This window comes from Dendrobates tinctorius, unplaced genomic scaffold (genome assembly GCF_039654945.1).
Source record: "Dendrobates tinctorius isolate UK_male_01 unplaced genomic scaffold, ASM3965494v1 ptg000250l, whole genome shotgun sequence".
Taxonomy (NCBI): domain Eukaryota; kingdom Metazoa; phylum Chordata; class Amphibia; order Anura; family Dendrobatidae; genus Dendrobates; species Dendrobates tinctorius.
The window spans coordinates 36922778-36948268 of NW_027361917.1; the positions used below are offsets into that span (position 1 = coordinate 36922778).

Sequence of the window (25491 nt, forward strand, 5' to 3'; positions counted from 1 at the left end):
TATCTAGATGTGTGGTGAGCACTTTGAACCCCCGAGTGCTTCACAGAAGTTTATAATGCCCGGGCGTGAAAATAAAAATCGTATTTTTTCCACAAACATGATCATTTAGTCCCCAATTTTTTTTTATTTTCCCAAGGGTACCAGGAGAAATTGGACCCCAAAAGTTGTTGTCCAATTTGTCCTGAGTACACGGATACCTCATATGTGTGAGAAAACTACTGTATGGGCACACGTCGGGGCTCGGAAGGGAAAAAGTGACGTTTTGGAATGCAGACTTTGATGGAATGGTCTGCGGGTGTCATGTTGCCTTTGGAAAGCCCCTGATGTACCTAAACAGTGGAAATCCCCCACAAATGACACCATTTTGGAAACTAGACCCCTAAGGAATTTATCTAGATGTGTGGTGAGCACTTTGAACCCCCAAGGGCTTCACAGAAGTTTATAACGCCTGGGCGTGAAAATAAAAAAATAATTTTTTTCCACAAAAATCATATTTTGCCCCCAATTTTTTATTTTCCTAAGGGCAACAGGAGAAATTGGAACGCAAAAGTTGTTTTGCAATTTGTCCTGAGTAGGCTGATACCCCATATGTGGGGGTAAAACACTGTTTTGGGCGCATGGCAGAGCTTGGAAGGGAAGGAGCACCATTTGACTTTTTCAACGCAGAATTGGCTGGAATTGAGATCAGATGCCATGTTGCGTTTGGAGAGCACCTGATGTGCCTAAACAGTGGAAACCCCCCAATTCTAACTCCAACCCTAACCCCAACACACCCCTAACCCTAGTGAGAAAATAGAAATAAATACATTTTTTTAATTTTATTATTTTTTCCTAACTAAGGGGGTGATAATGGGGGGTTTGATTTACTATACATGGCGGGTTTTAATTTTTGGCAGCTGTCATACGCTAAAAGACGCTTTTCATTGTGAAAATAGTTTTTGCATCACCACATATTGAGAGCTATAATTTTTCCGTATTTTGACCCACGGAGTCATGTGAGGTCTTATTTTTTGCGGGACGAGTTGACGTTTATATTGGCATCATTTTCGGGCACGTGACATCTTTTGATCGCTTTTTATTCTGATTTTTGGGACGCAGAATGAACAAAAACCAGCGTTTCATGAATTTCTTTTGGGGGGGTGCGTTTACACCGTTCCACGTGCGGTAAAATTGATAAAGCGGTTTTATTCTTCGGATCAGTACGGTTACAGCGATACCTCATTTATGTAGTTTTTTAAAATGTTTTAGCGCTTTTATGCAATGAAAACAATTTTATATAAAAAATAATTATTTTGCATCGCTTTATTCTGCGAGCTATAACTTTATTTTTTCGCTGATGACGCTGTGTGGCGGCTCGTTTTTTGCGGGACAAAATTACATTTTCAGCGGTACCATGGATATTTATATGCGTTGTTGCACTTTTTGTTCGGCGGTATGATAATAAACCATTATTTTTTGCTTCGTTTTTTTTTTTTTATTATTTTTTAAGGGGTTTGCTAAAGGGGTTAACTAATGGGACAGTTTTTTAAGGCGGGACATTACGGACGCGGCGATACCAAATATGTGTACTTTTATTGTTTTCTTTTTATTTCCAAAAAAATGAATATATTAGGGAATTTTTTTTTTTTTTTTTTAAATTTATTTAGCGATTTTTTAAAAATTATTTTTACATTTTTTTTTTTAAACTTTATTAGGTTATCCCAGGGGGGACATCACTGTCCTGTGACAGATCAGCGATCTGTCACATCACAGATCACTGTGACAAATCAGCGATCTGTCACAGGCAAAGACGCAGACTTTCTCATGCCTGCACTTTGCAGGCACTGAGGAAGTCAGCTCCCTGCAGGCTCCCGAAGGTCCTCGTCGCCATCTTGGATTCGGGGACCTGCAGGGATGGAGCCCCCCACAGCAGCGCTGCACATTGTGCTGCTGTGGGGGGGCTCAGGGAAGCACGGAGGGAGCCCCCTCCCTGCCAATGCTTCCCTTTAACCCCCTGTACACCGCGATCGTGTTTGATCGCGGTGTGCAAGGGGTTAACGTGTCGGGGGCGGTCCGTGACCGCCCCTGACACATTGTGCCGGGTGTCAGCTGTGATAATCAGCTGACACCCGGCCGCGATCAGCGGCGCTCACGACGTGGGAGCCGCTGATCGCTATGACGTAATATTCCGTCCATGGGACTTAGGTCCCAGGTCACATGGACGGAATATTACGTCCATTGCAGGAAAGGGGTTAAAGATCATGCGCATTGAGAGGGGACAGTGCTCACCTGGGCAAGCAAAACTTTATAGTCTGCTGCCATCTGCTGGACGGTATAGTACTTACCAATTGCTTACTGTTCGCATGCAGATGCTTCCCTGGATTCCCATTGGTTTCTGTTCATGGTTCTAGTAGTGAACAAGTGTCACGATGTGTGACCGCTGCTGCCAAACACTTACTGCAGTGGCATTGACACATCAACAATACAGCGAGCAGCCACCTGCAGCAGTCAGGAGTTGATCTGCCATGCCATCGCTAGAACTCGGCAAACAGAAAGTGGTGGAGGATATGGATGACGGAAGGGGATTGGCTACACGGAGCACCATTACAGAATACCCTGTTTTCTACTCTAAAGCAAAATTGACCCATGAACTTGATCATATATTTTGCACAACACCAGAGAAATATGTCCAATAATACAGAATACTATACTGATAACTCGTATTAATCCTTCAAAGGCCGGGCCTAAGGTGCCCTTATTTATTTTCTGGTACATACAACTGGTCACCTTTTATTTTATGAATGGAGAAATGGAATATGGGGGAGGTAATTACTTTGAAAAAAAAAAAAACTCTTGCATTATACTCTGGGAGCCAAAACACTTGTTATTTTTTTGTACAGAGCTGTATGAGAGCTTTTTTTGCATAAAAGCTGATGTTTTTATAGGTACCATTTAGGAATAACTAAGACTTTTGGATCTTTGTTAGAGGTGTGTTGGAAAAAAAAGATGGATTTTTGGTTCTTACCGTAAAATCTCTTTCTTGGAGCCTTCATTGGGGGACACAGATTACCATGGGCGTATGCTGCTGCTGCTAGGAGGCTGACACTATGCAAAAACAAGAAAATTAACTCCTCCCCCGGCAGTATACACCCACCGACAGGCACCAAGCACCTCAGTTGGTGAGAAAGCAGTAGGAGAAGCAACGAGAAAACTCTTAACATGTACCAACACAACAAGGGACTCTAAGACCCAACACGGTAAAACTTAAACAGGGAGGGTGCTGTGTCCCCCAATGAAGGCTCCAAGAAAGATTTTACGGTAAGAACCAAAAATCCATCTTTCTTTATCGTCTTATTGGGGGACACAGATTACCATGGGACGTTCCAAAGCAGTCCCAAGGGTGGGAACAGCAATAAGGGACGAAAGAACTGGAAAGGCTTAGGTCGGCCGGTGAGCCACCGCCGCATGCAGAACCTTCCTGCCAACAACTGCATCAGACGAGGCCTGGGTATGAACCCTGTAGAACCTTGCAAAGGTGTGCAAGGACGACCAGGTTGTGGCCCTGCAAATTTGCAAGGCCGATGCCTGGTGACGAACTGCCCACGAAGCCGCCACAGCCCGGGTGGAGTGAGCTCTTACTCCCGGAGGGGGCTGTTTTTCCTGAAGTCGGTACGCTTCCAGAATGGCAGAACGAATCCAGCGAGTGATCGTGGATTTGGATGCCGGAAGCCCTTTCCGGCGACCTTCAGAGATGACCAGCAAGGAATCGGACTGACGAAAAGTGGTCCTGGCGAGATAGACATGCAGGGGTCTAACTACGTCCAGTTTGTGGAGAGACTTCTCAAGAGGGTGAGAAGGAGCAGGACAAAGATGGGAGAACGATATCCTCATTAATGTGGAAAGAGGATACCACTTTTGGAAGAAAAGAAGGGATGGGCCTGAGGACGACCTTATCCTGATGGAGAATCAGGTAAGGAGAACGACATGACAAGGCCGCCAACTCAGAAACTCTTCTGATGGATGTAATGGCAATCAAAAAGGTTACCTTCCACGAGAGAAGGGACAAAGGAATGTCCTGGATAGGCTCGAAAGGCGCCTTCTGGAGGGAGCTAAGGACGAGATTGAGATCCCACGGGTCTATCGGCGAATGATGAGGAGGAGCCACATGGGCGACCCCTTGGAGAAAGGTTTTGACCTGCGGTAAGGAAGCGAGCTCTCTTTGGAAGAGGATAGATAGAGCGGAGACCAGGCCTTTGAGGGTACTGAAGGAAAGACCCGCCTCTAAACCAGACTGGAGAAAACCAAGTATGGATGGAATGGAAAAGGACATCGGAAAGACTTTATTATCGTCGCACCAACGGAAAAAAGCCTTCCAGTACCTATGGTAAATGCGGGAAGAGGCCGGTTTTCTGGCTCTGATCAGTCTGAATCACCTGGTCTGACAAACCTGATTCTCTCAGGATTGCGGCCTCAATGGCCATGCCGTTAAACTCAGAGACTGAGAATTCTCGTGGTAAAGGGGACCTTGTGAGAGAAGATCCGGACGGTCTGGAAGCCTCCAGGGTACGTCCGCGAGCATGTTGACCAGTTCCACGTACCAAGGCCGTCTCGGCCAGTCTGGCGCCACTAAAGTCACTGGTACGTCTTCCGATTTTATCTTTTTGACTACTCGTGGGATCAAGGCAAGAGGTGGAAACAGATAAGGAAGTTGGAACTGGGACCACGGAATTACTAGGGCGTCGCAAGAGAGGGTCCCTGGACCTGGCCACGAAGCGCGGAAGTTTGTGGTTCATCCGAGACGCCATGAGATCGACATCTGGAGAGCCCCAGCGCTGGCATATCTGATCGAAGACTGTGGGATGAAGAGCCCATTCGCCTGATGCTAGGCCTTGACGACTCAAAGTCGGCTGCCCAATTTTCCACACCTGGAATGTGAACGGCGGAGATTGCTGGAACGTAACGTTCTGCCCAGAGAAGTATCTTGGCCACTTCTGACATTACTTGCTTGCTGCGAGTGCCCCCCTGGTGGTTTATGTACGCCACAGCCGTGGCGTTGTCCGACTGAATGCGGACCGGCTTGCCGACGAGGAGAGGCTGCCAGTGAAGAAGGGCCAGGAAGATTGCTCTGATCTTTAAAAGATTGATAGGGAGAAGAGCCTCCTGTGGATTCCAGAGTCCTTGGGTCGTTTTCTGATGGAACACCGCTCCCCATCCTAGAAGGCTGGCATCGGTGGTGATGACTTGCCACTGAAGCAGAAGAAAGGACCTCCCTTGTAGAACTGACGTTGGCATTGCCCACCAAGTCAGGGATTGCCTCACTCTGAGAGGGAGAAGAATGGGACGGTCAAAAGACAGCGTGGTCTTGTCCCAGACTGAAAGAAGGGCCAGCTGGAGGGGGCAAAGATGAAATTGTGCAAAGGGCACCGCTTCCATGGAAGCTACCATCTTCCCCAGAACCTTCATGCAGAACCGAAGGGGAATGGGAGTTGGCCGTTTTAGGATTCTGATGCCCTTGGATAGAGCCGCAAATTTTTCCCCTGGAAGAAACACTCGGGATAGGTTCGTGTCGAATTCCATGCCCAGAACGGTCAGACGCTGAGTGGGGATGAGAATGGACTTCTCTTTGTTGACTATCCATCCTAGGCGGCAGAGAGTATCCAGGGTTATCTGAAGACTCTGAAGGCAGTCTTGACGGGACGAGCCCTTGATCAAGAGATCGTCCAGATAAGGGATGACGAGGATCCCCCTGGAGCGAAGGAGGGCCATGACCGTCGCCATTACCTTCGTGAAAACACGGGGAGCGGAGGCTAAGCCGAAGGGAAGAGCCGTGAACTGGTAGTGATCTTCCTGAATCGCAAATCGAAGATATTTCTGATGTTGCACACAAACAGGAATGTGCAGATAGGCATCCCGTATGTCCACAGAGCAGAGGAATTCCCCGGGTTCCATGGAGAGGAGAAGAAACGCCGATATAAAGGTACCGCTGATTCACCGCTGTGGTGAATGGAGGGAGCATCGTCCTGTGTCCCCCCTGAATAGTGCAGAGGGAGGGAGAGATGTGAGCGGCTGTGTGAGCGCGCGGCAGGCAGAGAGGGCAGGAGATTTAAACGTAAGGACCTGTAGTGCTGTAGCGAAGGATTCACTGAAGCTTATGCAGGGCTGGAGGGATCGTACAGGCACTTACCTGACGTCCCTAAAGACGATGACCACAGGGGCCCACTGGAAAAAAGGAGATTTTTGTGTACTCACCGTAAAATCTCTTTCTCTTAGCCTCTAATTGGGGGACACAAGACCTTGGGTGTTATGCTTTCCGTCCACTAGGAGGCGACACTATGCTTAATCTGAAAAAGATTTGGCTCTGGCTCCTCCTCCACAGCATACACCCCTGGGAGGCATCCGCCTTACCTCAGTTTTTGTACCCAAGCAGTAGGAGGAGATAACAAATCCAACATAACCAAGCCTATAAACAAAGGCTACTATGTACAGCTCAAGGAACAATATGAGTACCCAACATAATAACAGCCCGCAAGGGCAACAGGGTGGGAGCTGTGTCCCCCAATTAGAGGCTAAGAGAAAGAGATTTTACGGTGAGTACACAAAAATCTCCTTTACTCTGTCGCCTAATTGGGGGACACAAGACCTTGGGACGTCCCAAAGCAGTCCCTGGGTGGGAAGCAATGGACGAATATTGTGCTGACAGGTCCCTAGACTTGGGACACTGCCGCCGGCAGTACCAGTCTACCCAGACTCGCTTCCACTGAGGACTGAGTATGCACACTGTATTGTTTTGTAAACGTGTGTAAGCTAGTCCAAGTGGCCGCTTAACACACGTGTTGTGCTGAAGCCTGGCGTCGAATGGCCCAGGAGGCTCCTACCGCCCGTGTGGAATGTGCCGTGATACCGGCCGGAATAGGAGAATTGTTTAGGCGGTAGGCGTCATGGATGGTGGACCTGATCCACCTGGCAAGGGTAGCTTTTGAAGCCGGTAAACCCCTGCAAATGCCTTCTGGAACAAGGAAAAAAAGGAATCAGACTTCCGGAAGGGTGGAGTCCTAGACACACACACATACGCAATGCCCTGGCAAGGTCAAGCGTATGCCGGGCCCTCTGCACTCTATGAACCGGAGCCGGGCAAAGGGTCGGTAATGAGATGCCCTCATTGAGGTGGAAATCAGACACAACCTTTGGAAGGAAGGATGGAACTGTACGGAGAACCACCTTGTCCTGGTGGAAGAATAGGAAAAGCTGTTTGCAGGAGAGCGCTGACAGCTCAGACACCCTGCGTAGCGAGGTGATTGCCACGAGGAAGACCACCTTTTGTGATAAAACTCGAAGTGGAACTTCCTTAAGAGGTTGAAAAAGGAGGTGCCTGTAGAGCAGTTAGGACCAAATTAAGGTCCCACGTATCCAGTGGACGTCTGTAAAGAGGGACCAATCTGGAGACTCCCTGAAGTAACGTCCTGACTTGAGGTTTGTTAGCAATACGCTTCTGAAAGAGCACTGAAAGCGCTGACACCTGACCCTTAAGCGATCCTAAGGATAGGCCGGCGTCCAGACCTGATTGAAGGAAACCACGAACTTTCGGAAGAGAGTAAGGGAACGGAATTCGCCCGCGAGAGTCGCACCAAGTAAAATACGTTTTCCAGGTACGATAATAAACTTTGGCGAAAGCTGGTTTCCGTGCCCTGATCATGGTTCTAATGACGTCTGGAGCAAACCCTGCCTGGGTTAAAACCCAGGTTTCAAGGACCACGCCGTCAAATTGAGAGTCCCTAAATTCTGGTGGTAGAACAGGCCGAGAGACAGGGGATCGGGACGGTCTGGAAGACGCCAAGGGGTGTCTGCTGTAATGCTGAAGGATGTCGGCGTACCATGTACGTCTGGGCCAGTCCGGCGCAATTAGGATGGTCGGAACTCCTTCCTGTTTGATCTTTCTCATGACACTGGCCATCAGGTGAAGAGGTGGGAAAATGTACAGAAGCTGGAACTGAGTCCAGTCCTGAACCAGGGCATCCGTCCCGAGCAATCTTGGACCACGTGTCCTTGCCATGAAAATGGAGACCTTGGCATTGAGATGAGATGCGATTAGGTCCACGTCCGGAGTCCCCCAGCGATAACAGATCCGACGAAAGATTTTTGAAATGGAGAGACCACTCCCCCCGAGTCCATTTCCTGTCTGATGAGGTAGTCGGCTTCCCAGTTGTCCACACCCGGACTGTGGACCAGTGAGAGTACTGATTTCTTGTTTTCTGCCCAGCGAAGGAGACGCGCCACATCTCTCATTGCCTGGGCACTGCGAGTCCCACCTTGGTGGTTCACATATGCCACTGCCGTGGCATTGCTCGACTGCACTCTGATGTGAGAGGCCTTCAGCAGATGGCAAAAAACTTTTAGCGCCAGGAAGATAGCTCGTATCTCCAGATGTTGATGGGCATGGTCGCTTCTATTGGAGACCACGTGCCCTGTGAAGTAGGTGCACTGCACCCCATCTTGTTAGACTCGCATCGGTGGTCAGGACTTTCCATCGACTGGGAAGAAAGAATTTTCCTTTGGCCAGTACGGGTGGTTTGAGCCACTAGTACAGTGATTTCCTGGTTGACTCCGTCAGTCGGAACTCCCTTTCGAGGGAGAAAAGGGTTCCTGTCCCAGGATCTGAGAATGGCTAGTTGAAGAGGTCTGAGGTGGAACTGGTCAAATGGTACCACCTCCATTGCTGCTGCCATCCTGCTAAGGAGTCTCCTGGCAAACCGAAGAGATCGGCAAGGTATGTGTATTAACATGCGAACTGCACCGTGGATAGCTTGTACCTTGTCCTTGGGAAGGTGTACCAGACCCCTGGAGGTATCGAATAGGATCCCTAGGAAGATCAGTGACTGACTCGGGAGTAGTTGACGACTTCTTAAAGTTGACTAGCCAGCCTAGACGAGTTAGTGTGTCGATCGTGATCGAGACGCTGTCTTCGCAGTCTTTGACAGAAGGTGCCTTGATGAGTAGATCATCGAGACATGGGAGGACCACTATGCCTCTGGAGTGTAGGACATCCATGGTGGCTGCCATAACCTTGGTGAATGTTCTGGGAGCCGTGACTAATTCGAAAGGCAAAGCCACGAACTGGTACTGATTCTGCCCTATTGTGAACCTGAGAGATCTTTGATGAGCAGGCGCAATAGGGATGTGCAGGTATGCCTCTTGTATGTCTATGGAGGCGAGATATTCTCCCTGTTCCATAGCCGCAATGATGGATCGAAGGGACTCCATGCGAAACTGCCGAACTCTTGCAAACCTTTTGAGTTGCGTTAGGTCCAGGAATTGGCCGAACGCTGCCTCCCTTTTTGGGAACCACGAATAGGTTGTAGTAGAGTCCTCGGAATCTCTCGTTTTCGGGAACCCGTATTATGACTCCTGCTTGAAGGAGAGAGAGACACTATTTCCTTGACCCACCTGTCCTCTGTAATAGGCAGCCAGACTTGCTGAAAGATTAAAAATCGACCGCCTACAGGTGGGGTGTCTTCCGTATTTCGTGAGTCATGACGAGGAGAAATTCTGGAATTTCCCTCCTTTGGGCTTTGCCTGGCCTGATGTTGACCGCCAATTCTTGTCCGTCCTCTGTGCGGTCCTTTGGTTGTCCCTGTGAGGGGGAAGGGTTTTAATTCCGTGAAGGACGTGAAGCGGCCTAGCCTGAGGAGTTCCGAAAAGACCGGAACTTAGCCTGGTTACGTCGCTTAAACGTACGTTTAGGTTGCGGTTGGGGAAGAAAGGTACTCTTACCCCCCGTGGCATTGGAAATCATCTTGTCTAATTTTTTCCCTGAAAAAAATCTCCCACTGACGTACGGGAGATCCGTAAGAGGCTTGTTTGAAGACGCGTCCGCTTCCCATTCTCACAGCCAGAGGATACGTCTGATTGTAATTACATTCGCTGCTATACCTGCTACACCTCTTGCAGAATCAAAAGCTGCAAGGCGTATGTAATCTGCCACCACCGCTATCTGAACTAGTTGATCGAACATCTGAGGAGCAGACTTTTGGAGGCTCTCCTGCAATCTTTTGGCCCATGCCAGAATGGCAGTGGCTGCCCACGTTGAGGTGACCGCGGGAGCCAGGGAGGCTCCTGCAGCCTCAAAAAATTGAACGAGCCATGCGCTCAACCTGCCAATCTGCTGTATCCTTCAGGGTTGAGCTATCTGGCAGTGAGAGGAGAGACTGTGCTGCAAGCTTAGAGATAGGGGGATCGATTTCCGGTGGATCTGTCCACTTCTTGGTCTTTTTGAGAAAAAAGAGAGTATCTAGCCCTTTTTTACGGTTTTATTTACGGTTGGCGAATTTTTTTTTTTTTTTGGCAGGTTGCGAAAAAAGCTTATCAAGGATGTCCTGAAAGCTTGGGTGATCAGAAAAAAACTTTAGGGACTTCAGGGACCCCTCAAAACAGATCTTATGTTTTGGGGGTTCTTGGGGAGCATCGGATAAAACCAGCACCCGATGAATAGAAGTGATGTCCTCAACTAGCGCTGTATTGCTAGGAGGACAAGGAGCCTGAGACTCCTATGTTTCCTTTTCTGATTCGGAGTCACAGATGCCCTCTGAATCCTGCGCATCGCTGAGGCGTTGCCTGGAGGGAAATGTGGACCGCCGCTTTTCCATGCCCGAAGATCTCTGTGGAGATCTGCTGCGCCCGTCTTTGGAACGAGACGGTCTAGGAGACCTAGAATTACGGTGTCTCTGCCTAGAGCGGGACGACCGTGAGCCATGGGAGGACGTAGCTGAACGTGACCTATGGGGCCGTTCACTACTAGCATTGCCAGGGACTGCCTGTCCGCTTATAGCTGGGATATGACCCTGCATAGCCTGAAGCAATGTGGAAGTCAGCGTATCTATGGACTGTGACATAGATGCGGCCCATACCGGCATGTCAGTGGAGTTGAAACAGTGACAGGAGCCTCTTGGGGCACTGACCCAGCATTTTGGGAACAACTCTAGCAGTACGGTGCATGTTGCCACTGGGAAGATTGGCTTTACAGGCTGAACAGACTGCGTAACAGCAGATAAACCTGTTTTTTTTTTTTTTTTCTTCCTTCTTTCGGGCCTGGAGACCGACATAGTGCACTGAGTGCCGGCAGGTTATTCTGACCAAAAACCTTACTGGGGTGGCTATGCAGAGGAGCGCTATAGGGAACCTATAGGGAGTCTGCGTCCACAGCAGGATAATATCCTGCTGTGCCTTACCCCACCGGTGTGCTCCTAGATCCGGCGCCAGCAGAAAAACTTCGGTTCTGCGCCCCCTGGAGACTGTGCAGCGTTCTTGAGTAATATAGCAGCGCTGCTTTTTTTTCTTCCTTCTTTCCCTGAGGTAAAGAGGTGGGAGGGAGGAGGGGCGGAGAGCAGAAAAAGGGGGCGCAGCCAGGCAAAACCGTGCCTTCCTGGTTCGATCCGCCCCCTGTATGACGCTGTGCAGCGTCATTATCATCATCCAGGGGGGCGGGCCGGGGGCGGTAACAAGGGCGGCGGCTTCGGCTTAGGCCGAAGCTGCAGTCTAAAGTACAAAATCCTGCCCGGGAAGGGCTCCAGAGCGGCGCGGTAGTCCGGAGGGGGGCAGAAAACGAACCAAAACCCCCCCCCGGATGAGTGCCATATCGCCCGGACGCCCCTATATACGCAGCGCAGCCCTGTGAAGGGTCTTTTTGACCCCTTTAGAGGGCTGACGCTGCCGCAGGGACAGGAATCCCTGCATACTGTGGCCCAAATATGACAGCCCCCGGCCCCATAGCAGACCACAGCAGTGCTGGGGCTACAATAAAGTTAGCGCTGCGAACGCAGCTCCTACCTGCGGCGTCTCAACCTAACATCCCTAGAGGGGGTTAGGGAGGACGCTTCACCGCCATCAGGAGGAATTCTTCCTCACCTCAGCCTCAACCCAAAAGGCCCAGGGGCCTGGGGAAGGAGGGGGGTGCTCGACCTCGAACCATGCACCCGAAGGGCTGGGGAGGGAGCGACATGGGGAAGAGCCATCTCTACCTCAACCGGGTACCGCTAAAAAGAGGACCGAGGAGGGAGCCATGCCGGGAGTCTCAGAGAGACCCTCTTTTCTTCATCTGTGTCAAGAAGAATCTTCTTATGGTGTGCCTCCTTGCGACACTAAGCAAAAACTGAGGTAAGGCGGATGCCTCCCTGGGGTGTATGCTGTGGAGGAGGAGCCAGAGCCAAATCTTTTTCAGATTAAGCATAGTGTCGCCTCCTAGTGGACGGAAAGCATAACACCCAAGGTCTTGTGTCCCCCAATGAGGCGACAGAGTAAGGCAAGCCGCTGGGAAGGGTCCTCTGTACACGCATCCTGCAGAAGACGGCGTAAACTTCTTGCGACCGCCGTCTTCCTCTCAGCCCTGTCCCGAGAGAGGGGTGAGGAGGGGGATTTGGCAAGGACCAGCCACCTGTCCACAGCCCTTATCACCGGAAGGTGATAGGGAAAAAGTCCTGCCTGCGGCACTGAGTTGCGATGTGGGTGACACCACACTGCTCGCTCAGCCGCCTGATATAGGAAATTAGGGTGATGGTTACACCCCGTTTCCCGACGGAGAACCTGAAAAATAAATGAGAAAATATTAAACATTCGATCCAAACCCTAAAGGAAAAACTGGATTAACTGCGGATCTGGGAAGATCCCGGTCCGCCTCCTACAGACACTAATCACAAACTGACGTGCTTGGCGCCTGTCGGTGGGTGTATACTGCCGGGGAGGAGTTAATTTTCTTGTTTTTGCATAGTGTCAGCCTCCTAGCAGCAGCAGCATACACCCATGGTAATCTGTGTCCCCCAATAAGGCGATAAAGAAAAAAGGGCTATTCTTTTGTAGTCGTTAGTATTTTTTTGTGACGGGACGATCAATGATGTATTTTAATTGTACTTGTTGCTACACGGCATGATAAGATGAAACAAGATGTGCATCTATTTGGGGGTATGGGTGTGTTGTTTTATTACATATTTTATTATGAGAAATTGTCTATATTTATTTTTAAAAACATTCAAATCATGTAAGAAATGTTCCTATCATTTATTAGTCCCCACTAGGGGACTTGACCACGTGATCTTTTGATGGCATTGATAATATACTGTACTACTTCTGCAGGTCAGAGCCTTATCTTGCCTGCCAGGGGTATACATTGCCAGCAGGGACTATTAAATGATTAACCCTGGAATTACAATCTTGGAGTGAAGACTAACTGGCTTTACATTAATCTCAAATCCTTATGAAAGTGGCACATTTATTAACACTAGAAAAACCAATGAGGTGAAAGGATGTGGTTAGAAAGCACATTGGCACTAACTGAATACAGAAAAGCTTGCATCGTTCTTATGAATTTCCAACATATTTCTATACCTAGTAACATAGTAACAGTTAGCAAGGCCAAAAAACGACATTTGTCCACCCAGTTCAGCCTATACTCTGTCAGAATAAATCCCCAGATCTACGTCCTTCTACAGAACCTAATCACTGTAAGATACAATATTGTTAAGCTCCAGGAAGACATCCAGGCCTCTCTTGAACCCCTCGACTGAGTTCGCCATCACCACCTCCTCAGGCGAGGAATTCCAGATTCTCACTGCCCTAACAGTAAAGAATCCTTTTCAATGTTGGTGGAAAAAACTTCTCTCCTACAGATGCAGAGAATGCCCCCTTGTGACTGTCACCTTCCTTGGTATAAACAGATCCTCAGAGAGATATTTGTATTGTCCCCTTATATACTTATACATGGTTATTAGATCGCCCCTCAGTCGTCTTTTTTCCACACTAAATAATCCTAATTTTGCTAATCTCTCTGGGTATTGTTGTTCCCCCATTCCCGTTATTAATTTTGTTGCGCTCCTTTGTACTCGCTCTAGTTCCATTATACCCTTCCTGAGCACTGGTGCCCAAAACTGTATACAGTACTCCATGTGTGGTCTAACCAGGGATTTGTACAGAGGCAATATAATGCTCTCATCATGTGTATCCAAACCTCTTTTAGTGCACCCCATGATTATGTTTCCCTTGGCAGCCGCTGCCTGGCACCGATTGCTCCAGGTAAGTTTATCAATAACTAGGATCCCCAAGTCATTCTCTATGTCAGATCTACCCAGTGGTTTACCGTTCAGTGTGTAATGGTGATATTGATTCCTTCTTCCCATGTGTATAACCTTACATTTATCATTGTTAAACTGCATCTGCCACCTTTCGGCCCAAGTTCCCAACTTATCCAGATCCATCTGTAGCAGAATACTATCTTCTCTTGGATTGACTGCTTTACATAGTTTTGTATCATCTGAAAATATCGATATTTTACTGTGTAAACCTTCTACCATATCGTTGATGAATATGTTGAAGAGAATAGTTTCCATCATCGACTCCTGTGGTACCCCACTGGTCACATACTCGCGCAATTTTCTTCTTATAAGAATAGTTGAATATTGTGGGAAAAAAATAAAAAACATACAAATGCCAAAAATGTGACACTCAAAATAAAAGACTGTCTAAAGACAATTTGCAAGGAACATAAGAGAGCATCTGTCACCAGGTGAAAAGTGGCTAGTTTTTGGTCAGATTCTTTTCCTGCTTCTTCATTGAGTAGTCCGTGTATTTTTCTGTACTTTTTTTTTCTAAATCCACCATACAGTTTCAGAGATATGGGGCTTTGTTATAGTCTTTACCAAGGTGGCAGCGCTCATAGGATTACCAGGGGGCATGTATTTAGGCTGTTTAACAAAAAAAATCACCCTATGAACAATGGCTGGTTGGCAGAAGCGACATTATTGCTTTTGATATGGGAAACAAGACAAAAATATCAATAAAAGCTACAGGATCCCCCAGACAAAACCTTCACAGATCTCACATCTTTGAAGGACACTACAAAAATAGAAATGACAGATGACTTCAACAGACAATGGCAGAAACATAGAAAAGCACATCACTCCCGAAAGACTCCAGGCAGAGACATCTCAGGCGCCCACTGAGATGAAGCAGTGGCCAGGAATACTTACTGGGCAGGGGGACTGCAGGAACATGGTAACTTTTTCGTCTTCCAACATCAACTGCAGGAAAAGCCTCCGGATGAAGCCAGAGATGTTTCCAGAAGCTGGGAGATTCCCACGCTGTGGAGAAGACTGGAAAAGCTCACAGAGAACCTGAAACACAAGTAGAAAGGGTTTACTGGAAAGATACTGACCAGTCAACTCCAGTAAGACAGCCGCTGATCAAAGAAAAAAAAGGCTAAAAAGTGGACATTTTTGTCAGTTATAAAAACGGTTTAAAAAAAAAAAAAAAAACACCCCAGGCAGACCCACTCACGAAATGCGCGTCGGGGTTTAGCGGTTCAGCGTGTCATTGAACACTGCATACTTACAGTGGATACAGGCCCAGGTAATATGTATATGACATGGGTTGTTTATTTTGTACATAATAGCAATATCAGGGACGCTAAGATGGCAACTGGTGGCACGGTGATTTATAATTTGATAGAACTCCGTTTACATTAAATCAATGGTCCCTTGTGATGCCTAGCACGAATGCTGCACTTTTTTCACACATATGCATTCTGACATATGGAGGTTTAAATTTATGATGCTCAATTTCAAGTGTGCCTTCATAAAAATAATGAACATAATATGCAATAATTGATTTAAATATATGTGCATGTTTTTCCTGCAGACATCACAAAGTGGCCACACTAGTTAATTTAAGATATTGGTCAATGCTTTGCACTATATAGTGCATAATTGTAAGAATTCATGTGTGACCTGATATATGTTATTTCCTGGATATTTATGTATTCCGTTCTAGCTGACCTCTTTATACATATGTGTTTGGTTTGAGGCACCAATTTTTACGATTTTTTGTATTTTCATGTATTTTAAGCTGCTGAAATAAAATTGATCTGTTTTACGAATATCTTGAAAACACTTCTTGATCTAAATATAGTTCAGTGACTAAGATCAGTATGTTTATATATTATGTGGAGTGTTGCTCATCCATTGTATAAGGAAAATTGGCATGGGTAGTATATTTATCATGTAGTAAAAATGTCCCGTTCAGAGGCAAAGATTTGAAAGAGGATAACCCCTTTTAGGTTCTGTTGCCAAAATACAGGTCAACCTGCCTCCTACATTGTGGTTCTGCTGCCTCATTCAGAAGTTGTGGTTTTTCTAGGATGCAAAAAACGGTCCAAGTGACCTCAGTGTTTGGCCGTTGTGTCCGTTTTTTACCATCAGTGATTTTCAAATTGAAAAATAAAACTTTCTATTTATTGCAGTCAGAACACGTACATGAAAAATGGATGTCTTAGGGCTGCATGTCCACGATCCGCACTAGTAGCGTTGTGGAAGCAGCGTATTCTCGCTGAGTTCTACATTACAAGCACAGTGGATGGGATTTATAGAGATCTCCTGCCCACTGTGCTGCTTTTCCAACGCTGCGTAAACTGACCTGCGGTGCCGAAAGAGGCGTAAACCGAAAACAAGAGATGACCGGTGACGAAAAGTTGTTTGACAGATATCACGCTCGATTCACACTTCTAATAATCAAAGTGGATAAACTTCCAGCACCAGGTAAAGTATAGAAAGTTCAATCCTTTATTAAGTCATGAATAAATACACACACAGTCACGTGCTAAGGTCATAAGCAGAGACGAGGCACGATTTGTAGCAAATGCTGGAGATTTATCAACTTTTTGGATTTCGAATTGGTTTAAATGACTTTTTGCTCCTTTGCTTCCTAGTAGGGATGAGTGAACGTGCTAGGATAGGTCGTTATCTTATGAGTTTTTTCAGCGTTCGAGAAATATGTTCCAGTCCCTGCCTTTGTTCAACAGCCGCAATGCATGTAGGTAATTGCCTGCTTGTTAAACAATACCTGCATGAATAACGACTGTCGAACAGCCAATGAAAAATGCAGCCGCAGAGACTTGAACATATTTCTCGAGCACACTGAAGACAGTTGCTAGCACACGAGCATCCTCAGATAACGCCTTATCCGAGCACGTTCGCTCATCACTACTTCCAAGTCCATAAACTTCAATGGACCGAACATTAAGATCTTAATTACAGCCCGCCTGATACACAAGTGGCTTTAATGATGAGCTGGATGTACACCCCAATCCTTTAAATAAAAAAAAAAAAATTAGTAAGCATGTTTGGGATAGGGAAGTAAAAAAAACAGAATAGACCGCTGAGTATCTATCAAAACTTTCCTAAAACCTAAGGCAGCACTAAAAATGAAAAATAAGTCTAATACATACAGGGCTATATCATCAATATAAAGTTGGCCGCCATTTGGGGTGAGCAGAAAAAGAACCAAGTTATTACAGTGATCCTAACTTCTGATGCAAATTTCGTGACAAGCAAACGTTTCGGATTTTGAGGAATGACAATATTGTACGATGGGCCGCAGCAGTGGTCAACTCATGAAAAGTTGTAACGTGCTGCTTCTCTTACTCTCCCTAAAAAAATTATGAGTAAAATGACAATTGTGAGTTACCTAGTGAGGGGTGTGTCCCATACAGTCTCATTCTGTCCAATCACAACTCTTCAACAGGAGAAGTGACAGAACCCAGGAACAATACAAAGTTCTAAAAAAAAGATGCTCCAGAATTGTAATTTCACAGGGAATATAATCATTTAATAAAACAGACCTGCATACAAGTCTGGACTGGTAGATACTAAATTGAGTGAGCTTGAATCCTAAGAATGACTCTATAGAAAATACCCATTCCAGTTTTCTTCAGAGGACAACAATAAAACCCCTTTGGGCCCCATTCTCGTACCTGTGCCATTAATCGCTGGTTATTTGGATGACAAGATATGCATTGCAAGAAAAAGGCCACGGTTGCGTTCTCCACAGCGGTTCTTTGTTGGGTGGTCAGCCCGTTTCCTGCAGTTGAGTTTAGTAAAGTGCACCTAGAATTGGTCTGCTGTGAGCCATTCACATGACCTGCTGAGCTGGCACTAGAATGACAAAGTAAAAACAAAAGTGCTGTCCACAGGGGGTTAACTTCAGAACCTCCAAGCCAGTCCTTCATAACATGGCTATTGCCGACTTCAGTCAGAAACCTGAGAATAGGTGCCACCAGGTCTGCAGTGACTGGCATCCTACTAAAGTGCTGAGATGAGTGCTGCCGTTTGAATCTCTCCTGTGCGGCATCTGTGGAGGTCGCAGCAAAGTCTGAATTAGATATGTGACTGAAGCAAAAATTGACTAGGCTCCTAACAAGAAGTGAGGGTAAACCAGAGTCCAGCAGTTGCTTGATGGCTTCAGGAGACTGAGACGAAGCAGCAAGTGTGGCCAGATGAGACTCTGTAAGTGCGAGAGGTGCTTGTGCATTTTTAGAGTCATCGGTCAGAGCAGCATTAAGGTCTTGCTTTTTGCTATCATCTGTGATAGACAATCTGTGCTGGCTTTGTATTGGAGGAGGGGTAATACCCATCCAGCCCATGAGCAAAGAGAAATAACTTGGGTGGATGTGACACATTGAGCACAGCAGTCCATCTACAGCCTTCTTCAGGACCATGTTGCACGGTAAAGACATTGACCATTTATACAAAGATCTGGAAAACAGATAACAGTATTAGATAGCATATTTCATTAATGGTTAAAAGCCCCTGTTTGCAGCACTGACCGAAGGTGTATGTCAGGAGGCTTTCCTGGTGCGTACCTCTGACAGATGCCACTGAATAGAGCTGCATCCATCACCTATAGGCTCCCAAGTTAAAACATACATTAGCTTGGTTTCCAGGCAGGGTGAGAAGAAACATTGTATTTCATACTTCTCTACACACAACATACAGAAAACAAAATTATGAATGTAAATAAAAACTAAAAGATGGGCAGTAAATTATTTTCACTCCTTTTGTTTTTTTTGTAGCTGATGGACAGGGATAAAATGGTACGCTAACCGTACTTGTTGACTTTCCACTCAAGAGGAGATCATATCATTGGGGGGGGGGGTACGGACATAAGGCAGTAGGTTTCTGTCCTTTTGGGGCTTATCAAATATTTATATTCTATAGCAGAAAGAATTGGGGGTGGTGTCGTTTTGTTACATATTTCTAATTTGCGCCCTCTTGTATGTATGACATAATTCTTCTTTTCAGCCTTATGTTGGACTTTTCACACAGAAGAAACGTTAAGAAACTTGTTCTGTGTGTGTGTGTGTGTGTGTGTGTGTAACTTTTTTTTTTTTTTTTTTTAAAGTTTTACGTTTTCAATGATAAAAGGCAATAAATAATGAAATAACATTGTACAAGCTCTTTATTTTTGGACAATGTAAAATAGACTATAGACCAGTCAATGAAGTCATCATCTCCAGTTTGTGCTCCGCAGTCAGCAGTAATAGTCATCCATTGCTTTACAAACCAGAAAGAGAATACTGAACAACTACCAGAGACATTTCAGTGGGTCGCTTTTAATCTATTGTCAAGCGCAGATTGACTATATATAAGTTAATTGGTGCTCATTTACTGGCTTACAAATACGGGTGGGAAAGGAACGATTGTTAATATGATCAAGTTATCAGCAGCACATCTGGTTTACATGGGGCGATGTGCTACGGATGATGATCACCGAATGTTTACTTGAGATGGGACGATAATCCGGAAAGAGCGTTCTCACAGACACTCATTGGCAGATCGTTGGCTCGTCTAAATGTACCTTCAATTCTACTCATTCCACCTATTTGAGCAGAACAAAGTGGTTGCGATTAAACGATTTTTCAACTCAAGCTGGACCATCAGTTGATCTGATAAACCTCTCCCTTCAAAATCAACAATTTTCATTGGGCCAAACTAAAGTCAGAGAAATCATATCCTGCAATACTGATTGAAATAAGTGGATAGGCACATAATCCATATAACAGAGTCCACCAGAGGGAAGGCCCAGCACAGAGCCCACCACATTAATCAGACTTCCATTGGCTCAGAACCTCCTTACGAGTTGCATGCCTTGACAAGGAACCAAGGAGGTTGAAATAACATTCAGAGGAGGGCATAATCCATGACATCTAGCTGGTAAGTTACACGTACTTCTCATGCAAATTTGAAATAAAATAGGATTTTATGGAAGGGCTGGATGAATCTTTGAGGTGCATAAATGTATAAAGTACTTTATAGTTGTCACTTGTATACATTTTTTTCATTCTGCTTAATATAAAAACATGGATTTAAAAAGGAGGAGGTCTTGAATTTGTGATACAAAACATGCAGTTACTCCCTCCATTTTTCTATGCATACATTTGTCTCATTATGTAGGGTGATAATCAGCGATTCTGCGACCCTGGCCAATAACATGGATGGTAAAGACCCGAACATGATGTACTTACTCAAACAGATCTCTGTTCAGCAAACCAGGCAGGTCATATTCCACAGGAAGCTCGTAACTGTGCCACAGAATAGCAGCCACGCAGTGCAAATGAGAAGGGGAGGGCATCAAAAGACCAAACTCTCGGGGCGAATTGTTTGGAGGATTGAAAGTGCTTCGTCCGCTTCTTTTCAATGAAGCCACTCGGGCAGAATCACTCACCCATTTCAACAGCGCTTGTATCCTGAAGTGATACAAGGTAGAAGACAACATATCAGCGGGTGCTGGATGGCCCCAATATCAAAGGAAAATCCTTCTCTAATCTTTAGTATATCTTACCTGATGGCGTCTCACAATGTAACCTATAAATTACCTGTGACTAATAAATCAACCAACTTATTTCCAACAGTAAGTGCTGGCAAAGTAATAAAATTACAGAAGCCTATAGAATGCTGGTGTCTGGTTTTGATGATAAACAGCGAAACGGCATAACTCATTTCAGCATGTTAAAAAACAACAACAGAAAAAAAAAATTATCCAGGAGGTTTTCGTACCTATCCTTGGTTCCAGGGTCTTGGGTAGTCCCTAACTGGTAGAGGATATCAATGGTGGAATCTGATGACAACCCATTAAGCCTTCCAAATAGCAGAGGGCTATTTAAATCTGTGAAAAAAATCAAAACAAAATTAAGACCCTGTCGACACCCTGACATATATTTTACAAGGAAACTGTGAGGATGTCCAACGAGGCCATGAGTTATCCATATACTTCTAGAGGAATGGTTAATGTATGCGTCATGAGCTTTTTTAATAGGTTTCCATGATGGATCCATTTAACAGATGCAAATATATTCTAGGACATGGTTAGGCAACCATAGGCTATAATTCTATCCGTATAGGTATACATTAGAGACAGCAAATAAATCAATTTACTGGCTGCAATGCTGTGCATTCTATCACACATGAGCTACCATTATAAATAAAAATAATACTCACATTATATATCAATCAATTACACTATTTCATACTTTTTCTCTATGAAACTGACATATATGGGCCAAACACAAACCAAAAGGACATTGTTGGCCTTAAAATGTAACCCTAGGAACATAATTAAGTGTTTACGTCGGGATATTTCCCAGCACACTTACTGAATGGAAAAAAAAATGTGAACAGGCCCAAACTATTAGTAATTAATTATCCATGATCATGGAAAAGGCTGGGCCATACCTGCAGGGTCACTGCCAGACGCAGCACAGTTCCGCAGGAGGATGTCAATGAGGCGAAGACCTATCCTGGTGGACTGAAGGCCGATCTTCACCAGCACCGCTTCAATGTTGGGTGAATGCATACCACAGTATGGAGACATCAGTAAGGCGGCACATGTCTGTAACAGATTGGCTGTGGGAGCTGCAGCACTTGCCATCATGGCTTCTAGTTCACTGATATGAGTGAGGCAATGATGTAAAAGCCTTAACCAGCCAATACTTTTATAGAAAAGAAAAAAAGGAAAAAAATTAAACAGATCAAAATATTGGTCCATTCTAAAAAAAAACACCGTAGAAGGATTCAGCCAGAAGTTTATCCACAAACAATCTAAATAAGCATAAAAATAAAAGAAATCCACTGTGTAGAGAGATTTAAGAAACTGTATAAAATATCCGTAACTCGGTAAACCCCTGTTGCTGCATGTCACACATATTAGTTAAGTGATCACTGCAGCCAATCATTGTGCTCAAAAGTGAGGCAAACACAAAGCACAAAGTCGTTGTGGGTCCGCAATCGGCTACAGTGGTGTGATATATGAAACATATGTGCATGAACCGCCAGCTACTAGCAAAGTGGTAATGCTGGAGAGGCGGGAAAGTTATACCATTTTTCCAGCACTTGGTCTTTTTTTTTTTTTTTTAAATTCATGGACAACCCCTTGTCAGCATATTTTTTGCACATGGAAGTAGTGGCATGGCTATGTAGGATTTTTTCATTAGTTAAAAGTGGTATTCCCATCTCCAAGATCCAATCTCAATATGTAGTATATTTAATTATAATACTAGTAATAACATCATTAGTAAATCCCATCAATTAGAAATGTAGTATAGTTCTTCTGATTCGCTATGCCTCTTTCCTCATGTGCATGCATTGCAAGACCTTAGGTATCCATGGTTACAACCCACTGTTATAGTGATAATTAGCTAGTTGATAGTGGTTGTAACTATGGATACCTAAGGTCCTGCAATGCCTGCACATGAGGAAAGAGACATAGAAAATCAGAAAAACTATACTACATTTCTAATCGGAGGTATTTGCCAATATTTTTATTATTACACCTACTACATATTGGGATAGGCTCTTGGAGATCGGAATACCTTTTTAAATATGATTCCACTTTTTGCAGAGATGTGATGTGTCAATCTCGAGTAATCTAGTGTAGAAGCCATACGCACATCAGGTCGAAAGTGCACTGAGGGCGAGTCTGGCATGTGATTGTTTCTTTCCAGTGCAGCGCCATAGCTTCCCACTCCCTCTCGTGCAGCGCCATAGCTTCCCACTCCCTCTCGTGCAGCGAAATAGATTCCCACTCCCTCTCGTGCAGCGCCATAGCTTCCCACTCCCTCTCGTGCAGCGAAATAGATTCCCACTCCCTCTCGTGCAGCGACACAGCCCTCGAAAGTGCGAAGACATAGCTCCCCAATGAAGAGACAAGCCCATCAAGCACTTCCAGTTTGACTGGCATATGGCTTTAACACTAGATTTCTTATGGCTGGCACATCTAAGAATTTTTTTTTATTTTTTTTTTTATTGGGGGACAAGTGCCTACACAGCCATAACTGCTTGTTTTTTTTTAATGTAAAAATGGGGCGGCAGGCTCCCTTTATGCCACATGCACACAAGATTAAAGCGCAAGTTAACATGCAAACTGCATTCAAGTATAAAACTAATGTATATTACCACCACTGAATACTCAAAACTTGTATTCTTTCAAGCACTTTTACATTAAAAGCAAATAAAAAGGAAGCTGATGTCACAGTGTTGGCTCTGCAGTTCCATCAGGAGGCTTTGCCACCATTCTTGCTTTCCCTTACATGTTACCTTGTTTTGGACACCTGATCCTCAGAAGGAAGGAATGGGTTGTTAACAGTTGCTGATGAAGTGTTTCCAAATGCAGTCAGACCAAGCAATTTTATTTGTGACAGTCCAAGCGTGCTGGCATCACGAGGACGGTGGAGGCGAAGACAGACAGCGGATGCCACCTCGGCTTTCACAAGCTGAATTTTGATGTATGTGAGTCCACTAGTGATGACTGGTGTGGACAAAGGCAGCATGTTGACTCCATCTGCACTTATTTCCACAGAGACTGAAGAGGGACAAGCTAAAAATGTAAAAAAAAAAAAAAAAAAAATGAAAGCAAAGTATACATGTTAACAATCTCACACATTGCCTATATATAACAGATGGCTGCTTACTGGCCAGGGATGCAAGATGCGGCTGAATATGGATCTCCTTCAGAAGCACAGCTGCGGGCAGGTGAATGGTGAGGTCACACCAAGCCTCCTCTGGTAAGAAGATATAGGACCAGGCAGCAGACCGCGCTCTCCTGTGAGGTGGGGTGGCTTGTAAAAGGACTTCTGCAGGCTGGGCAGTGGGACTACTTGATGTGATTGTACCTAACAAAATAAAGTGATAATTCAAAGAAACTAATGATAAAAGTCTAAGTAAGTAATGAGAAGCTTTAATTCCCTTTTCACCACAGTTGTTTTCCAAATTTATTACTTTTTTTTTTTTTTAATACTTCCATCCAAGAGCCTTAAAGGGGGTTGTCTGGGACGATTTTTGTTTTTTCTTTTTAACTATGGGTCTAAGAACTAACAGACCAACTACATGCCTGTTCAGCGACTCTGCAGCTTCCGATGACGTCACGTCAACAGAACAGTGGCTTCTTCCCTGCTCTGTTCATGGGGAGTGATTGTTAATGTCATGCTGATTGACAGCTGGCTACCAGTTCTGTGTGATTATAACAGTACAGCTGAACTACAAAGATATTTGCAGCAGCAGCAGCAGTCTTTTCATAGCGCTTCAGCTTCCTTCCTGCACAGCCAGGGTGGGTCATAGTTCTTAAAGCCTCAGTTATTACTTGGTTCACACTGGTAACTCCTCCTTTCATATAAAATACACTTTTGAGGCAGATTCTCAGGTGATCCCGGTCTGGACCATAGATCTTAATAGCTCATTTGCATTTCAAAAAAATGTAGATTTCTCAGGATAAGACATTGGATTGCAGATATTAAGGTATCACTTTTGTCAACTTTGTATGACTTGCATGCGCATGTAATCAGCTCAAGTATATTTCGCTCAACTGACCGATTCCCTTTTAACTGCTAAAGTGCCCTAGATATAATAATAAAAACCCTTAAGGTATGTTTCCACATAGCGCATTCCTTGAGCTTTGGATGGAGCAGAAAACCCGCTCCGCCCAAAGCCCCACCCCCTTCTGTACGCGCGGTAATTCCGGATGTGTTCATTGAACACATCCAGAATCGCCGCATCCTACACATAGAATAGGCTATTTACCTTGCAGAGACTGAGTGTCTCCGCAAAGTAGACATACATGCTGCGGTCTAAAAAGACGTGCTGCTTGTCCGGAAACGCAGGGTCGCCGGATGCATGCTCGCACGTATAGTGGAGACGGGATTTCATAAAATCCCCTCCACTATGCTGTAACATCTGGACGCTGCGGACTGAACTCTGTGGCTGTACGTAGCGTCCAATCCGCAGCAAATCCGGATGTAATCCGGCAAGTGGAAACATACCCTAACAATAGAGTCTCGCTACAACATACATAGAAATCAAGTTTAGCAAAAATGGATGTATATCAAACACAATTACATACCAAGTGGAGCAAAGTTATGAATTCCTTCTGCATTATCAGGCTCAGAAGCGAGCACCCGGGCTTTCAAACTGCTGTCTGAGGTTTTGCTGGGGCCAGAGTCAAGAAACTTCATGATTGTGGACACCATACTTCTGGCAGTATTAACAATTGCTCTTGTGCTTGTCACCATGTTATTGCAGATGAGCTGAACACCTCCTAAAAGATCAAAATAAATATATATATATATATATATTTAGGCCTCATTTAGATGTCCATTTTTTCTGTACGGGCTGTGATTGTCACTGATAAAGCAGAGATCAAAATTACTAATAC

The 25491-nt window shown here is 45.2% G+C and overlaps 1 protein-coding gene across 7 annotated transcripts in view; it reads right to left on the reverse strand.

The window, feature by feature from the left end:
* The window catches only part of BIRC6 (baculoviral IAP repeat containing 6), a 471996-nt gene that overhangs the window by 158957 nt on the left and 287548 nt on the right, over positions 1-25491 (reverse strand). For all 7 annotated transcript variants that reach the window (XM_073557613.1, XM_073557615.1, XM_073557616.1 and 4 more), the window contains exons 49-56: positions 25180-25374; positions 23756-23956; positions 23382-23661; positions 21522-21778; positions 20847-20955; positions 20315-20536; positions 17765-18545; positions 14988-15131 (exon numbers count right to left, since the gene is read on the reverse strand). In XM_073557613.1, the coding sequence (XP_073413714.1) occupies positions 14988-15131; positions 17765-18545; positions 20315-20536; positions 20847-20955; positions 21522-21778; positions 23382-23661; positions 23756-23956; positions 25180-25374 (2189 nt within the window). The remainder of the gene's footprint in view (positions 1-14987; positions 15132-17764; positions 18546-20314; positions 20537-20846; positions 20956-21521; positions 21779-23381; positions 23662-23755; positions 23957-25179; positions 25375-25491) is intronic.